The sequence below is a fragment of the Elgaria multicarinata genome, chromosome 23, assembly GCF_023053635.1.
Source record: "Elgaria multicarinata webbii isolate HBS135686 ecotype San Diego chromosome 23, rElgMul1.1.pri, whole genome shotgun sequence".
Classification (NCBI taxonomy): domain Eukaryota; kingdom Metazoa; phylum Chordata; class Lepidosauria; order Squamata; family Anguidae; genus Elgaria; species Elgaria multicarinata.
Window position 1 is genome coordinate 1,866,943 of NC_086193.1, and position 25,637 is coordinate 1,892,579.

The window sequence follows — 25,637 nt, forward strand, 5'->3', positions numbered from 1 at the left end:
GTTCAGCATCAGGGTAAACCTGAGGGCCGGGAAGGGGGGGGTTGCTGTGGTCTATAGGAATTCTATCTCCCTCTGCAGGCTCCCAGTCCATGTGACTACTGGTCTGGAGTGTTTGCATCTTGTGTTGGGTCAGTGGGACAGATTAGGGATTCTGTTGATGTCAACATCCTCGAGCTTGGGGGACGTTGCTCGGCCCCATGGACTCTCCAGTATGGGGTTCCGCAGAGGTCAGTCTTGTCCCCCATGCTGTTTAACATGTACATGAAACCGTTGGGTGCGGTCATCCAGAGTTTTGGAGTGCGCTGTCATCAGTACGCTGATGACATGCAGCTCTACTTCTCCTTTTCATCCTCATCAGGTGTGGATGTGGATGTGTTGAACCGGTGTCTGGCCGCGACAATGGACTGGATGAGGGCTAATAAACTGAAACTCAATCCAGACAAGACTGAGATGCTGCTGGTGGGTGGTTCTTCTGATTGGATGGGGGGTGTTCAACCGGTTCTGGATGGGGTTGCACTCCCCCTGAAGGAGCAGGTTCATAGCTTGGGGGTTCTCCTAGAACCATCTCTGTCACTTGAGACTCAGGTCGCCTCGGTGGCACAGAGTGCTTTCTACCAACTCCGTTTCGTGGCCCAGCTATGCCCTTATTTGGACAGGGATAACCTAGCATCAGTCGTCCATGCTCTGGTAACCTCCAAATTAGATTACTGCAATGCCCTCTACATGGGGCAGCCTTTGAAGATGGCTTGGAAGCTGCAGCTTGTGCAAAATGCGGCAGCTAGATTGATAGCTGGAACAAGGAGGTTTGAGCATACAACACCGATTCTGGCCCGCTTGCATTGGCTGCCTATACGTTTCCAAACCCAATACAAGGTGCTGGTTTTAACCTATAAAGCCCTACATGGCTTGGGACCGCAATACCTGATGGAGCGCCTCTCCCGATGTGAACCTACCCATACGCTGCACTCAACATCTAAGGTCCTCCTCTGAGTGCCTACTCCAAGGGAAGCTTGGATGATGGCAACAAGGGAGAGGGCCTTTTCGGTGGTGGCCCCCTGACTGTGGAATGATCTCCCTGATGAGTCTCACCTGACGCCAACATTGTTATCTTTTTGGCACCAGGTCAAGACTTTTCTCTTCTCCCAGGCATTTTAAAAGCATTTAACAATGTTGAGTTTGTTTTTAATGGAACCCAGAATTGTTGTTTTTAAAGGGATACTGTTGTTTTTATACTGTTTTTATGTTTTTGATGGTTTTTAAATTTTGTATACTTTTTAATGTTCACCATTTTTAACTGTTGTAAACCGCCAGAGAGCATCAGCTGTAGGGTGGTATATAAATGTAATAAAAATAAATAAATAAAGGGTGCAACATTTCACTCTTGGCAAATGTATTTAAATAAATATTGAAAAAGTTGCACCTAGGGTGAATAAAACCCAGCATCAGCTGTTTTGATTCCTTCCAGGGTGGACTATTTTTTTGTATCCCCCCCCCCCCAATAGACTAATATGAGCCTTCCTCAATACATACCACTGGGGGGAACTATTGTTCTTCCTTGAAGGCAAAACTAAGAAATATTTTTCTTTTACCGATAAGATCGTGACGTTGTGCTTATTAATTGTTGATTCAAGTACCGCCACACACACACAGGCATGAAGGTGTAGTACTAGGAAAAACCCCACCCGCATCCCAGGAAGCATATAATCCAAAAAGAGTTGGCCTGTATCCAAAATGGCCACTAGCAGAAACAGGTATTTCAGGGACCAGGAATATGTAGGTCAGGAGAACGTGTAATGCTTCTCCTGTAATATTTATTTACTTCTTTCTTCAACCCACACTTCTCCCCAGAAAAGGCGCCAGAGCGAGTTACAAAGATTAACAAGGCTAGGGTGACCCAATGGCCAGTACTGCCTGGATATTGTCAGGTTTTTGTGCCGTTGATAGGGTTCCGGGCAGATTTTGAATTTATTTAAAATATTTCCCCAGCTTGTGTTGTTGGGGTGATATTTGCCACCACTCACTGGCTGCGTTCTCCTGAAGAGGAAGAGGGGGAGGAGGACCTAGGGTGGACACTGCCCAGCCTGCCTGTTGAAGTTTTTCCACAATGCATTGGATCAGGCGATGGGGTCCTGCTCAGCATTCTCTCACAACTGGAGATAGCCACATTGTCAAGAAACGACAGGCAGTTCCACAGGAGAGCAAGCCGCTGTGTTACAAGATGGCGATAACATGGCCAACGAGACATCCTTTCTGGATGCTGTCCAGACTCCACCAAGATGTCTCCTTCATGCCCCTGATCCAGCTGCCGGAGGGGGCCAAAGCAGCACTTGACAATTCACCCCTCAACCAAAGCCTCCCCTGGAGGAGGGAGGCACCATACCAATTTCATGCCAGTCTTGGAGAACCCTGCCCTTTGCCCCAGTGATGGGGACAGACAATGCTGCTGTTCCTACTAAAGCGATCATATGAGAGCTGTGGCATCAGCTTTTGTGTCCCTTCTGCTTACCTCACATATAATGCATTGCAGTAATCCACACGAGAGGTTGTCAGAGTGTAGATAAGTGTAGCTTGCTGTCTCTGTCCACATATGAACATAGTTGTTATCAGCCTAAAGGATCGGGTCCGTAGTTTGGGGGTGCTCTTGGATCCAGAACTGTCACTTGAGGCACAGGTGAATTCAGTGGCAAAGAGCGCCTTTTATCAGCTTAGACTGACATACCAACTGTGCCCTTATCTGGACGGAGATAGCCTAGCTACTGTTACCCATGCTCTGAAAACCTCTCGTTTGGATTACTGCAATGCGTTATACGTGGGGCTGCCTTTGGAAAAGATCTGGAAACTTCAACTGGTACAAAACAGGGCAGCACGGTTACTAACAGGGACTTGCCGGCGAGATCACATCACGCCAGTCCTTTTCCAGCTTCATTGGCTGCCAGTCCAGGTCCGGGTCTGATTCAAAGAGCTGGTATTAACATTTAAAGCCCTAAACGGCTTGGGGCCAGGCTATCTGAAGGAACGCCTCCTCCCATATGTACCTGCCTGGATCCTAAGGTCATCCTCAGGGGGTCCTTCTCTGTGAGCCCCTGCCAAATGAAGTGAGGCAGGTGGCTACTAGGAGGAGGGCCTTCTCTGCTGTGGCACCCCGGCTGGGGAATGAGCTCCCTAAGGAGGTTTGCTTTGCACCTACATTATCTTCTTTTAGACGCAAGGTGAAGACCTTTTTATTTTCTCAGTATTTTAACAGTCTGTAAATTAATTTTAACTTGTTGTTTTAAATTTGTATTTTAAATTTGTATTCCCCGTAGTAACCTATGGCTGCGAGAGCTGGACCATAAGGAAGGCTGAAGGAAGATAGATGCTTTTGAACTGTGGTGTTGGAGGAAGATGCTGAGAGTGCCTTGGACCGCAAGAAGATCAAACCAGTCCACACTCCAGGAAATAAAGCCAGACTGCTCACTTGAGGGAATGGTATTAAAGGCAAAACTGAAGTACTTTGGCCACATAATGGGAAGACAGGATACCCTGGAGAAGAGGCTGATGCTAGGGAAAGCGGAAGGCAAAAGGAAGAGGGGCCGACCAAGGGCAAGATGGATGAATGATATTCTGGAGGTGACAGACTTGACCTTGGGGGAGCTAGGGGTGGCGACAGCCGACAGAAAGCTCTGGCGTGGGCTGGTCCATGAAGTCACGAAGAGTCGGAAGCAACTGAACGAATAAACAACAACAAATTTTATTAGGGGTGTTCACGGACCACCCCGATCCGCTTCTCTTCCAGATTCGCAACTTCTGGATCGGGTCCGCTCCGCTCCGCTGTGATCCACCTATAGTCTGCTCCACTTCACTGCAAAGCTCCAGAGCTCTGCTTCCCCCCATAGACTTGCATTGAAATCCAAAAAAGCCTACAACTTTTTTTCTGTTAATGTTAGAAACCTCAAACTTGGCACCATGATAGCTTAATCCATATATACACATGAATGCCAAGCCTCAAGCTAATCCAAGCATTCCCTGATTTTCAGGGAATTTTTGAAAATCAGACACCCCATTTTCAGACATGGGATTTACTCTGACATTTTGACAAATAAAAACTTTGAAGTGGGCACCCTCACAGATGCCATCTAGATCCACATTCATGGCAAGTTTCAAGCAAATCCCATCATCCCCTGATTTTTGGCGGGGCTTTAACCTTTTAACTCACCCCAATTCAAGTCCCATGCTAGAACTCTGTCAATTTTCATGTTAGAAATGTCAAATTAGGCACCATGACACCTGATGCATGTATACACATGCATGCCAAGCCTCAAGCAAATCCAAGCCTCCCCTGATTTTGGGGGAATTTTTGAAAATCGGACACCCCAGTATCTCAGGGATTTTTAAAGCTGCAGACAGCTCAATAGGCTTTATTCATGGCCATTTCAAAGGAAATCCCAACATGCCATGAATTGGGGAGTAGATAACCCTAAATATGAATCTTCTTCCACACGAAAAATTTATTTGGAACTTCAAAAAGTCTAAGTGAGCACAGGAAGGATTAATCCCCTGAGTCAAAGCAAGACAGACACAAACGATCCCTGTGAGGTGGGCACAGAGGAGGACAGGCAGCACTGGGAGCAAGCATGCCAGAGGCTTGTGGGCACGAACCACAAAGCCCATCACATAGTACAGCTCCCAAGCACCAGGCGGGCAGAGAGGCAGGCAGAGATGCCATAGATATATGGGGAAGTCAGTCCCGGCAGATGCCCCACCACAGCAGCACCCAGGCAAAGGCGGGAAGGCAGGCATGGAGCAGACATTTCTGGGGGCACAAGGAAGTTAGCCAAGGATTGTTTCAAAGCCAGTAATGCAAACCATCCCTGTGAGGCGGGAGCAGCACAGAAAGATGCCTTTTCTTTTGCATCCCATAACTAGGAGGCTAGGAGGATAAGAGTAAAGCTTTGTCATCCTTGCTTCAGAGTTGATCGACTGCATTGTGATCACAGCCATTATTAAACAACAACAAAATAATAACGTTAATAATAGCAGTACTAATTAATATTAATAGCAATAATAATAATAATAACAACAACAATAAGGAGTTGAACCACAAAGAAAGCCTGCCTGACTTCACTGAAGAGGAAAAGCCAGGAGAGCTTGGGCTATGGGGTGTATAAATATGTAATAAATGAATAAATAAACAAAGGAGGGGTGGAATTAAAAGCAGCAGTGTTGCTGAATAAACAACAAGAAGATTTTTTTTAAAAAGGCTATGTCTGTCTTTTACCAGTAAGAGGAAAGTGGACGTGCCCAGGGGGAGAGGGAATTATGCCAATTTGACTGGCCCTAAGTAAGTACTAGTCTTTAAGAACTACTTGACACTTCAACTCATGATAGGCATAGCTTCTACACTGTTTAATCTTTGGAGTGTTCAGATGACCTTCCAAGGACAGGACAGTGTGTGTGCACTGGGCACGTCCACATGCCCTAGGGGACCTATCCCCTTGCACCACATCTATTCAGTTGTTCACCAAGGTTAGGGTGGGTAGCAGTGCTGTGTTTCCTATCTGTTATTTATTTGCTTAGTATATGATTTCAGGTTGTGTTTGTGCATTTGGTAGGGCTACTGTTTAAAAAAACACTGGGAAAAGTCCGTTCAGAGACTAAGAAAGAAAAGTTTCCCAGTATCACAAGTTACTTAGTATCCCGTTTTGCTTATCCCCCCCCCCCTCCAAGTTTGGGATTGCAGGATGCTTCATCAGGTGATCATAACTGGGAGTTGAATCTGCCTCTCAGCACTTCAAAAAGGTACCTCTCCCGCTTTTTTACCCTATTTTTTTTAAAAATTATAGCAATCAAACCACAGCACGCAAAGTGCTGAAAATAGGCTCAAAATGACTGCCATCCACGACTCTCTAAGCACAGCAAGGTTCAAATAGTTAGCTTGAAAAACAAAAAAAGTTATCCACTAATCTTTTCCGCAATGCAATCCTATGGGCGAAATTATCCAAAATGGTGGGCGGAGCGCTCCGCAAAAAAAGGAGCGTTCCGCTAATGGTCGCTTCTCTTCGCCATGCTTCTCCAGCCCCCTAATCCGCTTCTCCTCCACCTGTAGGGGAGGCGGATCACCCCGGTTCGCTGTTGCTTCTCCGATTCTAAGCGAAGCGGATCACAACCCTATATTTTATATTATGGTTTTATACTGTTGTTTTATACTTGAATTGTCTTAATTTTGTAAACTGCCCAGAGAGCTTCGGCTGTTGGGTGGTATAGAAATGCAATAAATAAAGAAATAAAGAAATAAAGGGGGCTCCATGCCACTGAATCCACCTGTGCCTCAAGAAACAGTTGTAGATCCAAAAGCACCCTAAATTTAACTATGTGCATGCCTTGTTTGGTGGCTTTCCCCAGTTAGCTGGGGAAAAGGGAATAACTGCCCGGGAAGGCAACGGCAAACCACCCCGCTATTCGGCCTGCCAAGAAAACGTCAGCAAAAGCTGGTGTCCCTCCAAGAGTCAGTAATGACTCAGTGCTTTTACGAGAGGTTCCTTTCCTTTCTTCCTTCTTTGCCACAGCTTTGGTTCTTTCATGTCACATTCATCCCATGCTCCCTTCTATGTCACCAATGTGCCTCTGTGCACGTGGCCCACCCCCTCCTTCACCACCATCTAAAGTCACTGATTATTGAACAAGCTTGTTGATGCATCCTTAGAAACCGTATCGCCCTATTGCATGCCTTTTTAATTTATTTATTCATTTATTTGGTGTTGTACATCATGCTCTTAATGTGCCTGCCTGTCCTGCATTGCAGGGCTGGGTTGCACAATGATGATGATTTCCCTTTAATGGTTTGACGTGCTGGATCTCTCCTGCCTCAACCTTGAGCCTTCCCAGCAGCATTTGTCTTTGAAGTTAGAAGTATCTTCTTGTACTTGTAAGCTTGTGGGCTTTAGGGTTGTGCAGTGCACAGAAGCAGTATGCAATTAACAAAGCACACGTTCCAGCATGAGGTGTGGGAAATGCTGGCTGGTTCCACCATCCTGGTTCTGGATGTGTGCAGAGAGGGAGGGCTGGGCTGGTTGGTTGGTGGCCGCTTTCTGCTTGGCCTTCTAGAAGTCCACCTCAGGCTGAAAGTGCTGCTGAGCTGGTATTGCCAGTGAGTGAGCTTCTACACCTGAGTCAGGCAGGCTGTTTACTTCTCAGTTAAACTATGACTCCTATTGGCTAGCTGGGCTTCCAGAGCAGGAGGGGGGGTCGTCATCGTACTCCTCCTTAGCCCGTGTAGGGATGCTGATGTTGTTGTTGTCTTTGTAAAGGAAGCACGCCCGAGCAAAAGCTGGCTTTCTCGAATGGATTTAGCACGGATTCCCAGGATTAGCAGACTAAAACTTTAAAAGCATTCATATACAGGTAGAACCCAGAAGGAGCAAGCAAGAGACTAAAAACTACAAATCATACGTCACCCAACCTTGGTGTCCAGCCGTCCTAATTGTTCCCCCCACCAAGTAGACTTTATACTATCTTTTCATGCTCCTTTACCCCTCCCTTTGGCTTTGATGCGTAGATCCTTTCACACCTCTGCCTGAGATGTTAATTTCTCTCAAGGCCAAGAGGACATGCCACAAGTGGTCTTTGGCTCCGGCCGTCTCCCACATGCAGCTGGGCCGCTAATCTCCCCTCCTATGGACCATAAAATTTACACATTAAAAAGATGCCAGCCCCAAGTTCCAGTTAACCCTTACCTTACCCTTACAGTCTTGACTCGCTCCAATGTGCCCAACCCACAGTGGGGGAGAGGTGCTTCATTTCCCTCTCCCCCCACACACACAAGACGTACCTGAGAGAGGTCCTGACTGTTAGAGCAGTACCAATATAATAGGAGTGATAACACTCAAACCACAAAAACATCAAAACAACTATCATAGATGAATAATTCAAAAACTTTACAAATGTACAAAGAACAGGCACATCAACAATATTTCTAGGATGTTCACACTTAACATTCACAACAAAGCCTGCAATATAAACTCCTAATATACATATAATGAACTATATGCCGGGGCTCCTTTTGTAAACCAGTTGGTGAGGCCCAAAATTTTCTGTTTTATTTGCATTGCATAACGATGTATGTGATCGGTTTATAAATGTTGCGTATGGTGTTTTTGAATTATCTTTCAGCGTCATACTGAGGAAGAATCTTCGAAACAGCTATTTGTACCAGACGTATATATATAGAGAGAGAGAGATGCTTTATGTGAATAGTTCATTATATGTATGTTAGGAGTTTATTTTGCAGGCTTTGTTGTGAATGTTAAGTGTGAACATCCTAGAAATATAGTTGATGTGCCTGTTCTTTGTACATTTGTAAAGTTTTTGAATTATTCATCTATGATAGTTGTTTTGATGTTTTTGTGGTTTGAGTGTGATCACTCCTATTATACTGTTGTTTCTGAACCACAGCCTTCCTTTTTTTCTTCATATGTTAGAGCAGTACAACAATGGAACCAGTGACCTAGGGAGATTGTGGGCTCTCCCACACTAGAGGCCTTCAAGAGGCAGCTGGACAACCATCTGTCAGGGATGCTTTAAGGTGGATTCCTGCCTTGAGCAGGGGGTTGGACTTGAAGGCCTTAAAGGCCCCTTCCAACTCTCCTATTCTATGATTCTATGATTCTATGAGGACATTTGAGCTCAGACTTTAAAAACATCCCTATAAATCACTGAATGCAGGGATCTGCTCTAAAATTGGCATGCCTCTTTAAGAGCTGTCACAGTGCCAGTTTTCACGCGTTGATCTTTAAAACTAAGGAAACATCTCTTCGGTGGGTAATTCGACAAGGCAGACAGAGGGACCCGCCTGGAAATCAAGGCAGAGGAATACCTCGACCGAGCGCCAGATCAAATTTTGAGGCAGAGAAGACCCACTTTGCACACCCCTCCTAAGAAGTATACTGTGTATTTATATATTTCATACATTTCTTGCCTGTATTTCAAGATCGGGTGGTGGTGGTGCAAGAATATACGTATATGCAAATGATGAAAAACAGCCATAGGCCATCATTAAAACAAGGCTCCCAAATAGCAACACGCAAACAGCTCAAACTCACAGTAAAGAAGTCAACTGAGGAAACTATTTGAAAAGGTCTGTCAGCAGAAGAGAACCTAAAAAATCCTTCTCCATCACAATGTCCAGATGTGTTTGGACTACAGCTTCCATCGCTCCCAGGCCATCACGCTGTATAACCTGTTGGTTGTTTTATTGTGGTTTTAATTTTTGTGAACCGTCCAGAGAGCTTCGGCTATTGGGCGGTATAAAAATGTAATAAATAAATAAAATAGGAAGGGCGGGTGATGGGTGGAAAGACATCAGCCAGGGATGCATTTCTGCTGGGGCTGGCTATTTTTGGTTTCTGTTCCAGTCTTTCTGGTTTCCTTCTAGTCCCATGGCATATTAGCTACTTCTGTGCCGTTGTAAGCGTGCTAATTCCGATCCTCTTTTCTGTATCACCCGCGAAGGAGAGGCTGCCTCATTCAAACCCATCTCTCTTTTCTACCCCACACCCTGCTACCCAGTATGATGCTTCTGTGGAACGAGTGGCTATGGGCCCACGAATTTTGGCTGCCGCCGGGGATGACCTGGGAGGACATGAAGGATACCGAGGAGATCCGCTACCCGCAGCCCCGGCACCTGCTGCTCAGCATCCCCTTGGCTCTTCTGCTCATCGCGGTCCGGTTCGTCTTCGAAAGGTACGTTCATCAGCAACCATGGCAAAAAGCCGTACGTTTTGTGGTCGTTTTTCGAACCCAAGTCAAATCGCAGTGGCTTGGGACCAGAGGACATTTCATTTCATTTCTCTCTTTCTCTTTCTTTATAGAACCGAATGCACAGCTGTGCCTCCTTAGTTAAGGTTCAACCGGGTGTGTGTGTGTGTGTGTGTGTGTGTGTGAGCATTCTAGCATTATAAAAGGGTAATTGAGGGGGTAGGTTATTTTAAGATTCATAACATCGAGATCGTTTCACCAATCTTCCTGAAATTTACATGTCCCAGAAAGAAATGCCTATTTGACATAACCTGAAAATTTCAGGAAGGTGGGTTCTTCTTCTAGAGCCATGATAAACTAGTCTTCAGAACTCTCCTTGGAATAGGTAGCTATACATTCCTTTCAATCAATCTATATGCCGATGATACACAATTATATCTTTCATCTCCGGATCTTTCTCCTGATGTTCACGATCGTATCTCGGCATGTCTTTCTGATATCTCAGCTTGGTTGCTTCATCGTCGTTTGAAACTTAATATGGCAAAGACTGAATTGCTTGTTGTGATCTTGAGGTATTGGATTAACGTAATTTCTTGGGTAGAGGTTCTGATTCTTGCGCGATCCTTTTTTAGGGGCTATTTTCAAAATGGTGGACAATTTTCTTTAGGTCACCAGTTTTCGTCAACCACAGAAGTAACTCTCTTGTGTATCAAATTATAGGTTTTTAGGGTCAAGGAGTTCAAAGAATATGTTATTTTAATTGTCAGAGTACTCTTTCTGCCATATTCCAAAATGATTTGTTCATTTTCTCAACAAATCAACATACAAATGTGATTTTGGCTTCAAACTATAGGTTTTTTGAGTTGAGCAGGTCAACAATGACATTAATTTCGATGTTTTAAAAGCTTTAGGAAAAAGAAAAGTTTTTAGCTGAGCTTTAAAAGTTGCGATTGAGCTTGTAGATCTCAAATGTTCTGGAAGAGCGTTCCAGGCGTAAGGGGCAGCCGAAGAGAAGGGACGAAACTGAGCAAGGGAAGTAGAGACCCTTGGGCAGGCGAGAAACATGGCATCAGAGGAGCGAAGAGGACGAGCGGGGCAATAGTGTGGGTTGAGAGAGGAGAGATAGGAAGGAGCTAGACCGTGAAAAGCTTTGAAGGTCAACAGAAGAAGTTTATATTGGATTCTGAAGTGGATTGGAAGCCAATGAAGAGATTTCAGAAGTGGAGTGACATGGTCAGAGCGGCGAGCCAAGAAGATGATCTTAGCAGCAGAGTGGTGAACAGAAACCAATGGACTGATGTGAGAAGAAGGAAGGCCAGAGAGAAGAAGGTTGCAGTAGTCCAACCGAGAAATAACCAGTGCATGAACAAGCGTCTTGGCAGAAGAGACAGACAAAAATGATCGAATCCTGGCAATATTATACAGGAAAAAACGGCAGGATTTAGTTACTGCCTCAATATGAGGAATAAAGGAGAGCGAGGAGTCAAATATAAAGCCAAGACTACGAGCTTCATTGACCGGAGTAAGCGTAACATCATTGACAGTAAGAGAGAATGAGAGATGAGGAGAAGGTTTAGTTTCAAACGACGATGAAGCAGCCAGGCTGAGATATCTGAGAGACATGCCGAGATACGATCGTGAACATCAGGAGAAAGTTCCGGAGATGAAAGATATAATTGTGTATCATCGGCATACAGATGATATTGGAGGCCATGAGATTGAATAAGCTTGCCCAAGGGCAACATGTATAAGGAAAACAACAACGGGCCAAGCACCGAGCCTTGCGGAACCCCTACTGAAAGGGGAAAGGAGGAAGACGAGCTGCCATTAGCCAACACGCTGAAAGAGCGACCCGCTAGATAGGAGGCAAACCAGTTATAGACAGAGCCACAAAGTCCAACGTCATGAAGGGAATCTAAGGGAAGATCATGATCAACCGTGTCAAAGGCTGCAGTTAGATCAAGGAGAATAAGAACGGAATAAAGGCCTTAAGACTTGGCAGTAAGGAGATCATTGGTGATCTTAGTAAGGGCTGTTTCAGTGGAATGCAAAGGACGGAATCCAGATTGAAAAGGGTCCAGAGCAGAGTTACTAGAAAGAAAGTCAAGGCAACGAGAGTAGACCACATGCTCCAGGATCTTTGAAACAAAAGGCAGCAAAGAGACAGGTCGGTAGTTAGACAGAGATAGCCTATCGAGGGTACTTTTCTTGAGAATGGGAGAGACTGTAGCATGTTTAAAAGCAGAAGGAAATGAACCAGAGGACAGAGAAAAATTAATAATACGAAGCAAGGAAGGGAGGATAGCGAGAATAAGATTTATAAAGACGCGAGAAGGAATCGGATCACGGGAACAAGTGGAAGGCTTCGAAGAGCGCAGTATTGTAGACAGTTCATCAGCTGAGACCGAAGGAAATGCAGAGAAGTTTGCAGGAGGAACTGACAGATGAGGAAAAGGAACTGGAAGAGGAGCAGAGCTGGCCAGATCAGAGCGAATAGTTTGGATTTTAGCATTGAAAAAAGAGGCAAAGTTATTAGCAGACAGAGAGGCGGGGAGAGATGGTGGATTAGGCTTCAGAAGAGAATTGAAGGAAGCAAAGAGCCGCTGAGGATGCTTAGCATTTGACTGGATCTGCGTTGAGTAGTAGTGCTGTTTGGCCAGTGAAATGGCAGAAGAGAAAGAGGAGAGAACAAATTTTTAATGGACAAAGTCCGCCCAGTCCCTGGTCTTACGCCAAAGGCGTTCAGCTGCCCGGGAACAGGAGCGAAGGTAGCGGAGGAAAGAGGTGCGCCACGGTTGGGGTTGAGAAGGGCGAACTATCCGGGTTGTAGATGGAGCAAGATTATCAAGAGTTGAAGATAAGGAGGAATTAAACGAGGAGACAGCTGAATCCAGGGAGACAGCCAAAAAGACAGAAGGAAGAGAGGAGGCTAGAGATTGGGAAAAAGCGTCGTAGTTGATAGATTGCAAGTCACGACAAGTGTGAGAAGCGGGACGTGAAGGAGGAGGATTATGAGTAATATTGAAAGAAACTAGATGATGATCTGACAAAGGAAAGTCAGCAGAAGAAAAGTCCAAAACAGAGCAATTCCGAGTGAGAACAAGATCCAGACAGTGCCCAAGGGAATGTGTGGGTGCATCAGACCAAAGCTTAAGATCATAGGAGGAAGATAAGGAGCGAAGTCATAGAGCTGCAGCGTCTTGAGGGTCATCCACATGGATATTGAAGTCACCCAAGATAAGAGTAGGACAGTTATCAGAGAGGAGAAAGGACAGCCACGAATCAAAATCAGAGAGAAATTTTGCGGACGAGCCTGGGGGGCGGTACAGAACTGCAATCCGTAGTCGCAATGGAGCGAAGAGCCTCACCACATGTGCCTCAAAGGAGGAAAAACAATGTGAAGGTGGAATGGAGAGAGACTGGAACTGGCACAAACTAGATAATAAAAGACCCACACCACCACCCCGACCCTCTGGGCGACTCGAGTGAGAGAAAGAGAGTCCTCCGAGAGAGAGGGCAGCCGAGATGGCGGTATCATGGGCAGGAAGCCAGGTTTCAGTAAGAGCAAGGAGGTGGAGAGACATAGAGATAAACAAGTCGTGAATGACAGGGGCCTTAGAAGCAACAGAGCGACAGTTCCATAAGGAACGCGAGAAAGGCAGCTGAGAAGAGGGGAGACACCGAATAGGAACTAAGTTGGGAGAGACGAAATTGGAACGAGCCATAAGGAACGGATATGAGGAGAAAGGAATTGAGAGAAGAAATGAGGAGAGGGATAGCAAGTAGGCAGAGAAGTAAAACAAGCGCAGGACGGGATTAACCAGAACTAGCCCGGCCAAGACCAGTAGCAAGCAAGCAAGCAAGAAGGCAGGCACAGAGAAAAGCATACAGATAGGATATGTGAAAGCAGTCACATGGCCAAGTGATAACCCAACAATGTAGGAGATCATGTCCGGAAACAGAAGTAGCGAAGACCGGTCCGAGGCTGGGGTTCTTCCTCCGAGGTAACGGTTCCGCTTGACGGCTTCGCGGCTCGCGCCGAAGGCTCGCGCCTCCGGCACCCAGAGTCCTTAGTACCTGTAACCATATAAGCTAAACATTCACATTACACGGACTATTGTAGGGATAAAAGTTTGGGTGACATTTTTAAAAATGGTGGAAGGACTACCTTGACATCAAAATTAATGCCATTGTTGACCTGCTCAACTCAAAAAACCTATAGTTTGAAGCCAAAATCATATTTGTATGCTGAGTTGTCAAAAAAATGAGACAACATTTCAGCGCCATCTTGGAAAATGGAAGGAGTACTCTGACAATTAAAATAAAATATTCTTTGAACTCTTTGACCCCAAAAAACTAATTTGATACCAAACACAGGATAGTTACTTCTGTGATTGACGAAAACTAGTGACCTAAAGAAAATTGTCTGCCATTTTGAAAATAGCCCCTAAAAAAGTTTCACGCAAGAATCAGAATGTCTACCCAAGAAATTATGTTAATCCAACACACTAAGAAAGAGAAGTTTCCCAGTATCCGAAGTTACCCATTTTGCCTATCCCCTCCTCCAAATTTGGGATCATGTGATCATGACCGGGAGTTGACTCTGCCCCTCAGCACTTCAAAAAGGTACCACTCCCGGTTTTTTTACCCGATTTTTCCAAAAATTCTAGCAAGCGAACCGCACCATGCAGAGAGCTGAGAGTAGGCTCAAAATGACCCCCAGCCATGACTCCCTAAGCAGAAGAAGTTTAAGAAAGATAGCTTAAAAAACAACACAGTTATCCCCTATTCTTTTCTGCAATGCAATCCTATGGGCGAAATTTTCCAGAATGGCGAACGGATCGCGCCGCGAAAAGAGAAGCGCTCCGCCTATGGGCGCTTCTCTTCGCCGTGCCCCTAAGGGTCCACGGTCCGCTTCTACTCTGCCTCTGGGCAAGGTGGAGCAGGCCAATTCGCTTCTGATTCTCCGATTCTAATCGGAGCGGAGCACACTTCTACCAAAATAGCATTTGCCTTTCTTGCAGCCATATCGCACTGTTGGCTCCTATTCAGCTTGCGATCTACAACAATTCCAATCCCACGCAGCAGGGAGTCTCCCACAATGACTACGCTTCTCTTCTTCTTGGTTGACCTACCTTCTGCCTCTGTTCTTCAGTCTCATTCTCCAGAAGCTGAAAGCAGTTGCTTAACTCTAATGGTTCCACCGGTGCAGAATGCCTTCTAGTTCTTCTGCTCCTGACTGTCACTCTTTTCCAGGGAGTTTCCTCTTCATTGGCTTCCCTCCCCTCAGCATCCTCCACTTCTGCTCCCGTTGGCTGCTGCTCTTCAATCTCGTGTGCTTCTTGCTGCTGTTGCAGTTCCACCGTTCGGTCTAAGAATTCCTCGTCTTCTCTTATTCCTTGGAGGGTGGACACTCGCCACTCAAGTCCTCTCACTTTTTCTTCCAAAAGTGCCACCAGCTTGCACACGTTGCAGATGTATGCCATGTTGAGCTCAGGCAGAAACACAAACATTGCACACCAATACATCAGCTATTTAAAAAACGTGGCCATGAGGACTAGCCAATTGTTTTTCATTGAAAGCTCAGGAAAAGCACTGCAGACAGACAATGAATGGTAATCATGTACTGTCATACATGAGCGAGATCTCGGGGACTGATCCTGGGGCCATCTGTGTGAAAGGCAGGCATGGTACTACTGAACTGTGGTCCCTTTCCTCTGAAGCCACAAAAATTCTAGTCCTCATGGTTCTGAATGAAGGCGCTGTGCCTTTAAGAACAGGGGACGCCGCTTTATTCCAGGATAGACCGTTGATTCATTGAGCTCCAGACTTTCTAGCTGCCCTCTGAGGTTTTAAGACACCAGCTGGGGATTGACTGAAACGCTCCACCGGGGCTACTCTGGTGGTGAGGAAATGGCACTCAGTGTATGCTCAGAGGCCTTCTTTTCCTGGTGCCGGCTCCATGGAGTTGAACCTGGGCAGAAGACAGAGGAACTGAGGTAGAACACAGCAGAGCAAGCGCCCTGATCACCCGACCCGTTCTTTCTCTCTCCCGCAGGAAGGTCGCCATACCCCTGAGCAGGAAGATGGGGCTGAGGGAGGAAGTGCGGAGGAAAGCCACTCCGAATCTTGTCCTGGAAGCTTTTTACGCCACACGCAGGAGAGGCCCCAAAGAGGTGAGTTCTCTCTCTCTCACACACACACACACACACATGCACCCACGTGCTAAAAACCATTCGGTCATGGCATGGCCAGTCCTTACCTAGAAAGGTCTAGGGCAACAATGCCCATCATCCCCATCCAGGGTGTGTTTTTCTAAACCTTTTTCCCTGTCCCCCAATTCTGTGGAATTGACACTCATACAATCGCTAATTCCATGATTGCTGCTAACTAAGCTAACAGGTCCCCAAAGTGATCATTTCTTTGGAGATCATGTCTGGATCTGCTCTTTCATCCTCCTTCCCCCCCCTTAAAGCCCCAGAATAACTCCTGGGGGGGTTGGGGGAGTGGAGGATGAAGAAGTTGGTTCTGTGCATCGTGTGCGTTTCACAAAGGGAAAACCCCACTCCACGTCAGCCATTTTGTGCGAGCCCCCACGGCGCACTTTCAAAATCCCAAAGGTGCTCAGCCACCCCCACAAAGGTGGGGCACCCCTATTTCTTCCATATAGGGGATCAGGTCCCTTTTCGCAAGACGGCGGTTTGTGAGCCTGGGGTCTGGCGTGCCTCACCCAGGGGCTGTGCTCTGTCTTCCAGGAGGAGCTCAGCGCCCTTGCCAAGCGGTGCGACTTACAGCCTAGGCAAGTGGAGAGATGGTTCCAGTATCGGCGGAACGAGGACCGACCCAGCTTGACCAAGAAGTTCTGTGAAGCCAGGTGACGGAGACAGCGGGGTGGGATCAAAGGTGCTCAGTTTGCGTTCCGTGCCAACTTACCTGATTTCACCCCGTGCGGGTGCTAAGCTGCGAACGGAAACTCCGTTCTCCGTTGAAATTCTGCAAATATCGCAACCGAGTTCTCGAATAAAAACATATGCAGATATTCAAAGAACTGGCAAGCAGAAATGCAGGGGGGTTTCAGCTCAGTTCCTGTGCTGTCTCTTATTTTGTGTTTGGTTGTATTTTACTAGGGGTGCGCGCTCCGCTCCGACAATCCAAAAATCCATCTGTGCTCCAATGGAACTCCGTGTCTTTGGAGCGGAGAGGGGATGATTTTAAAAACATTGATTACCTACAGAGTGGAGATGCACCTCATTGGATCTCTGATCTTTTTTCATTTAACCATTCTATTATAGTCTATGGAAATTAACAAACATTCTTACATCTCTATCGCTTCTAAAAATAAAGAAATGAAATTTCGCCAGGGCATGTTTGAAACAGATCTGTTCATCTCTTGATTTTTAGGATTTTTTTTAAAAAAACATTCCTGTCAAATCATCCCCCAATAAACACAAACGCCCATGCACACACACCGTCCCCTCTGATTCTCTCTGTTTCTTTGCACAGCTGGTTCGGTGCTTTGGACTTAATTTCCTTCTGCGTGGGTTTGGCCGTCCTCTACGACGTGAGTATCAAGTCCCTTTCCGGTTTTGTAGGTCATCGTCAAGAAAAGGCAGCTGAGTGTGTTGCTCAGTTGACAGATAGAAAATCCCCGTGCCGCCCCATTGGCTGTTTCCATTTTGGGTTGGAGGAATTTGGGGAATGGCAGGGTTCAGTCCAGCAGAGGTCACCGCTAGCAAGGCGTCACGGGCCGTTGTACCTCTGTACCACTAGGACAGGGGCAGGGAAACTTAGGTCCAGGGCCCAATCAAGACTTCCTTACTCTTAAGCAATTGTCTCCCTTTCTAGAAACCCTGGTTCTGGGACCCCCAGGAGTGTTGGGTCGGTTATCCCCAGCAGGTGAGTATCAACTGAGAACCGAGAAAGGTGATCCGTAGAAAGCTGTGTGCAAGTTACATGTGAGCACATGCAGAAATAATGTGAAATTGACATGCTATCAGCCTTTCCGAACATGATCCAGCATAGGCAGGTCTTATGAAGTTGCCCCACTGGCCTGCCCCACATCCGTATATGGAATTCCACCCCCCACACTATGAAGTTGTTGCAACTAGGGCTGTGCTCTGCTTCTCTTTGGTTTGGAGAAGCAGTAGGGAGGCGGCCTGATTCGCCTCCGGAAAAGGCGGAGGCGAAGAGAGTCGGCGGGGCTGCGAATTGAGGCAAAGAGGAGCAATTCAATCCGGAGCTCTGGACGCAGGTAAGTGGGGGGGAGGCGATGGAGCCAGGTAAGGGGGCAGCGAGGAGGGAGGCTTACCTGCATCCATCATGGTCCATCACGGGTGTCAATTGAGGCCTGGGTTGAAGCCAGAAGTGAAGGCCGAGGCCTCTTCTGGCTTCAAGCTGGGGCCTCAATTGAAGCCCGTGATGACAGACACAGGTAAGGGGGTGGGGGTGGCTTACCTGGAGACGGAGATAACGATGCCGTCCATGTGGCGACGGCAGTGAAGCCGTTTTTGCTCTGCAGAGTGGAGCAGGGGACAGGCAGATCAGCCCGAAGAGGATCGGGCCATGAAGCGGATCGGGGGGTCCGTGCACAGCCCTACTTGCAACCAGTTTCTTAGTTTTTAATCTGTGTTGTTTGACCTTGGGCTCTTTTATGTAAAATGCTTTGAGGGGCGTTGTTAGTGCTACAAGAATGCTTTTGTAAATAAAATAATAAAATAGTGGTGGGGTGTATCTAGGCAAGATCCCTCTATAGTTGCCCTACAGGCAGAAATCCCACAGGCAAGGCCAAACCCAGGACTGTATTTCCATCTCAGTACTGAGAAAACCTGCACCGGCTGATTTTCGGCCTCCGATATGGTCTTGAGTGCCATTTCCTTGGTAGAATTGAGAGGTCCTCGTCCAATCCAATCAATCCATCAAACAGGTGCCTGGGTAGTACCACTCAGGTCTCGCTCGTCCACCACCTGTTCGGAATTAGCTTTAGAGCTGTGCTCCGCTCCGTTTTGGGCCGGCGTGATCCCATTCCCTTCAAAATTGGCATGAATAAGGATGTATATATAAGCTCTCCTGGTGCCCAGTTAGATGTGTGTAGCTTACAAAATAACGGAGATACATGCATTTCTATAAATGGGGGGGGGGATTCTTTCAAAAAATTCCCAAAAATCGGGGCATAATCCGATTTTCTTCAAAGTGGCCATGAATAACGATGTATTTATAAGCTATCATGGTGCCCATTTTCATGTTTCTAACTTGAAAACTAAAAAAGTTACAGGAGTTTTACATTTTCAGTGCAAGTCTATGGGGGGAAGCGGGGATATGGATACGGATCTGCTGCTGAGCGGAACGGAGGCGGATCATCCCAAAGCGGAGTGTACCCGATCCAAATGTTGCAGATTGGGATCCAGAGTGGATCAGGGGGTCCCTGCACAGCCCTAATTAGTGTGATGATGCCACTTCTCTCACCAACGCCGTTTCCTTTTCTCTGGCTTTGCAGCCGCTCCTGCCCTCCATCTTTGTCTACTACATACTGAAGCTCTCCTATTTCTGGTCTATAGTCTTCACCCTGCCTTTTGACATCAAGTGGAGGGTGAGTGCCTGGGCCCCGTTCCTCCAAGATCTCCTCTTCACCAGAAGCTGTTACAAAGAACTGGAATGTTCTGAGGGTCACGGGACATGACATCCATCCGTCACTCATTTCTCTCGTGGAAGATCCAAAGATCTTCCCTCGAGGCTGTGATTCTATTATAGCAAGAACAAGATCACGTTTCTCCAAATCGGAACTTGTGAGCAGGACCTATTGGCTAGCTCCCATGTCGTTGCTTTTCACTGAGGAGGGGTAGATCTTCCACCCACCCTCTAGGAGTTTCTTTTGAAGCACCACATAAATGTGAAGTGTGGGTGACAAGCGAGCTCTCTCTGGCTCGCTTCAGGAGGAGAAATACCTCGGATCTTTTCCAGACCCCGATCCAAGACCTAGAAATTTCTACCCCTCCTCTCATTGGAGTTTTTTTTTGTGGGGTAAAAAGTTGGCAAAAAAATTACTGTACAAGCCCATTTGCACATATTTCAAGACCCCTCACCCTGAAACAAACCCTCCAATTTGCACAAATTGGCCTTTTGCACCAATGGAGGGACCCGGAAAATGCGCAAAACATTTCTGGAATGGGGAGGGGGGAACAATACAGTCCACCACTGCTGATCAGAAAGGAGACCGGAATCCCATCAGGCTTAAACGGAACGGAATTTTCAGCATTGCTGGGTGGGATGGAGTGAACCCAGGATTTCTTCTCCGGTTTGGATTTTGATCCAAACTGGTGAAGAATTCAGAGGCTCATAAAGTTTTCTTTCCTTTTGATCTGGGCTTTTATGCCTCCTCCTCCCCCCAAGTCCTTTACTCAGCCCGTATCACAGGAACTTCCTTGGCGTTTCGCACCCAGGACTAATAGAAAAACCCTTTTGCCCAAGCCTCCTACGAGTTCTCGGTCGGCTCTACAGCCGTCTCTTCTTCCACCACTGTAGGACTTCTACCAAGAGATTATCCATCACGCTGCCACCATCTTTCTGATAAGCTTCTCATACTGTGGCAACTGTGTCCGGATTGGCACCCTGGTCATGTTCATACACGACGCTTCAGACTGCTTCATTGAGGTAAGTGGTGCCACGAGAAACCCAGTCGAGCTGAAATAGATGTAAGGATTCCATTTTCCATGTACTTATCAAATCTCCTTCTTAAAAGGATGTAAAAAGAGCCCTGTAGAATCACACTAATGGTTCACCTAAATCCAGCATCCTGTATTATCAATACCTCTTCTTATTTATTTATTTATTTATTTTTATTTATTTAAGGATTTTTATGCTGCCATTCAGCCAAAAAAGACTCTCACGGCAGCTTACAAAAGTATTTATTGACAGTCCCTGCCCACAGGCTTACAATCTAAAAGACATGACACAAAAGGAAAGGGGATTGGGAGGGAGGAGGGGGGGGAAGGAAAGCAAATTCAGGCACTACAATCTTAGTTGCAAATAGTACTTAATTATGTGTTGTGTGTGAAGAACAATTCCGGCATTCCTTAAACCAGCCCCCCTCCAGTTGTGCTGGGCTACCACTCCCATTATCCCCATCTGGGAATGATGGGATTACTAGTCCACCACACCTGGAGGTCATAGAATGCTCTTTCAGCTGTCCGGAATCTACTGCTGATCGGTTTTAACTTGCCATCTATGACCTATTCTTTCACTATTACAGCAGTTTTAAAATCTCTTCTCTGGCTGACAATTAGTTTCCGGGCGAAGTATAAAGTGTTGGTTATCACCTTAAAAGCCCTACATGGTTTGGGTTCAGGCTACCTGTGGGATCGCCTTCTCCCGTACAATCCGCCCCGCACACTCAGTCCTCTGGGAAGAATCTATTTCAGCCTGCCAAAATTAGGCTGATAGGTATTACCCGAAGGACCTTCTCTTCTGCTGCTCCCAGACTGTGGAATGGCCTGCCAGAGGACTCATCAAATTAACAGTTTATTAGCATTCAAGAAAGCTATAAAGACTGATCTCTTCGGGCTGGCCTATCCCGAACACTTTAGGATGTTTTTAGAATGTTTTAAGGATGTTCTAACAATGTGTATTATGTTTTAATTCAGTTATATGTATTTTATATTTACTGTTGTACCCTGCCTCAATCAAAATGGAGAGGCGGGTAAGAAATAATAATAATAACAATAATAATAATAATAATAATAATAATAATAATAATAATAATAATGATTTCAGAAGCTCAGCGTTTTATCTCTCCTTCAGGGGTCAGGAGGGCTGAAAGGTTTTCCATACTCATAGTTTAACTAGAGAATATTTACCAGAGCTTCAGTGGAAGAGGGCAACGTCTCCGGCTTGGGTGATAAAGGCACCGGGGACTGAACTGCGGAGGAGTTGTGAAGGTGGTTTGCAATTAAAAAGCCAGGTGCAAAGATAAATGTTGATTGCCAGGAATTGAAAAGCGTAAGTTCAGGTACAAGTAAGTAGGGGCACTGCTATCAAACAACTTCATTGTAATTTTTGATATCTAGATACACACTCAACTTCTAGCCGTGGAGAGATAGTCTCTGAAAACAATTGAGCTATGGTGCTAACCAGAAAGGACTACAAAACCCTAGGGCTTGTTTCCGCGTCTACAGATGTTCTCTTAAAGAAGCACAAAGTTCAAACAAAAATCAACTTCCTCACAGACAAGGAGAGGGAGGGGGTGGAGAAGTTGGAAGATGTGAAACCACACTCCCCAGTTATGGAATCCACCCAAACAAAATTTCTGAGAAATGTTCTTGGTCTTCCAAGCTGTGTGCCCAACGTACTTCTACGTCTAGAGACAGGTCAAATCTCAGTTGAATCCCGTGCCTGGGGGTACAAGTTAAACTTCTGGCTAAAAATGATTCTCTCCTCAAGGCTGGGCCCCTTTGACTCTGACTGATGCATTTCAGTCCAAATGGAAAAGGGCTGTGAACGAAAAATTGTGTACTTTGGGTTTCTCGCGAAATGCCATTTTGACATCAGGCCTTTCAAAAGCCAAGGAGGATATATACCAGTGTATTAGTGACATTGAGTTACAAGATCATATAAGGGCAGCAATCCCATATCCTGAATTTAGAGATAGGGGGCAGGCTCTCCTTCCTGCAACATATTTAACTTCTTTAACTATTCCAAAATACAGGAAAGCGTTCACGCAGGCTAAATTTAATGTGCTTCCCTCCGCATTTTTGGAGGGTAAATATAATAATATTCCATATTCTAAGCGCCTATGCCCCTGTAAAGCTGATATGATAGAAACTATGGACCATGTATTGCTGTACTGCTCCTTTTATTGTGATTTTCGGCATACTTGCATCACTCCTATTTTACAAGGAATACCTGGGAGATCTGATGTCTTCTATACAGACGATCTTTTGGCTGATCAGAAATCTCAGATAACCTCCAGGGGGCTCAATTTTGTGCTGCGGCAATTGCTTGTCGGCGTGGGATGATATCATCTGATTGTGACAATGTTTTAATCTCTTAAAATATGTGGGACATAATTTAACTAATTAATTGTTACCATATTTTGTTTTATTCATAGTCCCATTTTATTCTGTCGGTTTGGGAATATTATATGTGCACATGTTGTTGTGTTGATTTGCTGGTCTTGTGACCGTAAATAAAATTCATCATCATCCCTTGCGGAAAATTGAGACCGAGGCACAATTTAAGGGGCAATACGGGGGCAATTCAGCACTGGTCTCCGCAACACCCTCAGCTGAGATCGACAAGACACAATAAAACGGAGTGGAGGGTGGCGGGGTGAGACAACTAGGGTTCTTTGCAAGAGCCCAAAAGGCAGGTTATGAATGTAATCATCATTTTCCTCATCACTGAAGGATGGAGAAACTGAGGCCCAGGGCCAAATCCAGTCTTCCTGCAGTCTCAGGCTGGACTGTGGGTTATCCAAACAAGCCATGATCAAAAACCACTGTGTGAAGTTGGCTGGTACAGACAAAACGTCGTTCAAATGAATCCCAGTTTGTCCCGGCTCGAACGTGATGGCAAACTGTGGTTGGATGGAAACTCCCTGAGGTCATGCCGGAGGGGGAGAGGGCCAGACAGCCCCTCCCCTTCTCTAGCCCCGCCCCTTCCCCACAAGCACCAATTGTTTAATGGTTTCCTGGCCTCTGTGTGGTTGTTCCCCATTCTAACAGGCTGGAATGTCTCTGCCATGTCCCAGTTCCTTGAGGTAAGAGCTTAAAGCTACAACATGCTGGCGGTTGTGATATATTTGGCTCCTCCCCCTGAGGCCATTGGCCCCGCCCATCCCTGGAAAGCAGCTCCTGAGTGAATTGAATTCAGCCCTGGGTCTGAAAGAGGTCAAAGCCCCCGGTCTAGAGGCAGTTTCTTTCAATAAAGCTACTTCTATCACATCGCTTGTCATCAATCTCGGCTAAGGTTAATTGCGGGAGATAGGACTGAATTGCCCCTGAATTGCCCCTTAAATCCTCTCTCTGGATTGCCTTGGTCTGCGAAGGTGGGAGGGATGATTTAATGACTGATGAACTCTAATGAGCTTTGTTACGGCCATGCCTGTGCAATTCTCTCCTTTATTATTTTGATTATCTTTTTCTCCCAGCCAGCAAAGATTTTCAACTACGTGAACTGGCGGAAAACTTGTAACACTCTGTTTTTGGCTTTCTCGGCCGTTTTCCTGTTCACTCGCTTGGTGATTTTCCCCTACAAGTAAGTTTCGTCTCCAGGGTTTCATTTTGCTCCTTTTGGGTGATTTTGCTCTGCAATAATCCAGTGGTTTCCAGTGGGGAGCGGAACGCAAGGCTGCCCCTGCGATGGAGACGATTCCGTACATCTTCGCTGCCCCCAAGACCAGAAAACCATGGAAAATGCTGGGGGAAATCCTCTAAATGCCGGCCAGTACCCGATTGTCACGTGAACAGAAAAACAAATGTTTCTAATCTGGTACAGACCAGTCGGACCGAGATACAAGGTAGAAACCAGAGAACCAGGATGAACTCCAGGTTCTGATGCTTTCCGTACCCCTATGGATTCTTTAAAGATAACGACATTTATTTTATTTTCTTTTTGCTTTCCCAGGATTCTCTACAACATATATTACTACTCCACGGAGTTCGCTCACCCTTTCGTCGGCTACTATTTCATGAACGCTCTTCTGATGATCCTACAAGTCCTTCACATCTTCTGGTCAAGCCTGATCGTCTGCATGATTTATAGATTAATGCGATTCGGCAGGGTACGGAAAGAATTTAGGAAGGGCTGGGTGGGGGTGGGTGCTCATCACAGTAATTTGGGAGGGGGATCTTCTGCATATTTCTTCTTTCCCCTTCCTCTGACCCCACCCCCTCATGCTTTAAGGTGGAGTCCAGCACTGAGCAGGGGGTTGGACTCGATGGCCTTTAGGCCCCTTCCAACTCTACTATTCTATGAGTCTATGATTCTATGTAGAATTTTCAATTTGTAAGCTTAGCAGGGCAGAGACCCATGATCTTGTCCTCTGCAGAGTACAATTATTCATTGATTTCTTACTCTTCCATCTTGCTTTGCCTTCCAAGGAGCTCAAGGCAGGGTACCTGATCAGACTCCTCTTTGTTTCATCCTCACAACAACCTTGTGAGGCAGGTTACACTGAGAGTCAGCGAGAAGGTAATTTTTGCTCGCAAAACCTCTGAGTCTTTTGTTAACTGGAGAACACTTTCTGGCATTTGTCTAGTTACTGGGTCTCGGGTCAATTCCTGCAAATTGCCTCTTTTGCGCATGTTTCGTCTGTCCACCAAATCTACACAGCTTTAGCCTATAGATGAAAGTTGCACAAGATAGGAAGGTTGCGTAAATTTGGGGAAGCTGGTGCAAATTTCCCGTTTGGTCACTGATCGATTCGTGCAAGTTTCCCGTTTGTACAGAAGATGCAGTGACCACAAATGCGAACGGGACTCGGGCGCGAGACGGGCTGAGACGGTGTTTGGACAATGCTAGCTGTCTCAAACATTTCTTGCGCACCCAACTCTAGCCCAAATTCACCCAGTGAGCTTCATGGCTGAGTGGGGACTAGAACCCAGGTCTCCTTCACCGCAGTCCAGCACGCTAACGACTGCATCACACTGGCTCTCGAAAGTCCATACATACGGACAGTGTGGAATAAATAAATAACGGGGGAATCTGTTGGTGGACAGCAAGGAAATTGACCCCTAGACCAGCTCCTGCTACCCTCTGGTGATTTTTATGATGTGTGTGTGTGTGTGTGTGTATTGTGGAGAGATGGGTGCCGTTGCTAATCAAAGCATCCGTTCTTTCTCACGCAGGTGCGAAAGGATCTGAGAAGTGACACAGATGAAACCGAAATCTGGAGCATCCATTAGGAGCCCAGC

General features: G+C 46.2%; 1 protein-coding gene across 1 annotated transcript; it reads left to right on the forward strand.

Annotated features, from left to right (window-relative positions):
- The first annotated feature begins 9,536 nt into the window (after positions 1 to 9,536).
- Positions 9,537 to 25,628, forward strand: LOC134413176 (ceramide synthase 4-like). The gene is made up of 10 exons (XM_063147305.1): positions 9,537 to 9,717; positions 15,791 to 15,908; positions 16,488 to 16,606; positions 17,236 to 17,293; positions 17,578 to 17,628; positions 19,226 to 19,318; positions 20,251 to 20,379; positions 23,873 to 23,979; positions 24,349 to 24,505; positions 25,572 to 25,628. The coding sequence occupies exons 1-10, from the start codon at positions 9,545 to 9,547 to the stop codon at positions 25,626 to 25,628; spliced, it is 1,062 nt and encodes a 353-aa protein (XP_063003375.1). The 5' UTR covers positions 9,537 to 9,544.
- The last annotated feature ends 9 nt before the right edge of the window (positions 25,629 to 25,637 follow it).

Coding starts and splice junctions, on each gene's coding strand:
- LOC134413176 (XM_063147305.1), top strand. CDS start 9,545: ATGATGCTTCTGTGGAACGAGTGGCTATGGGCCCACGAATTTTGGCTG. Junction 9,718..15,790: donor GTCCGGTTCGTCTTCGAAAG/GTACGTTCATCA, acceptor TCTCTCCCGCAG/GAAGGTCGCCATACCCCTGA. Junction 23,980..24,348: donor TTGGTGATTTTCCCCTACAA/GTAAGTTTCGTC, acceptor TTGCTTTCCCAG/GATTCTCTACAACATATATT.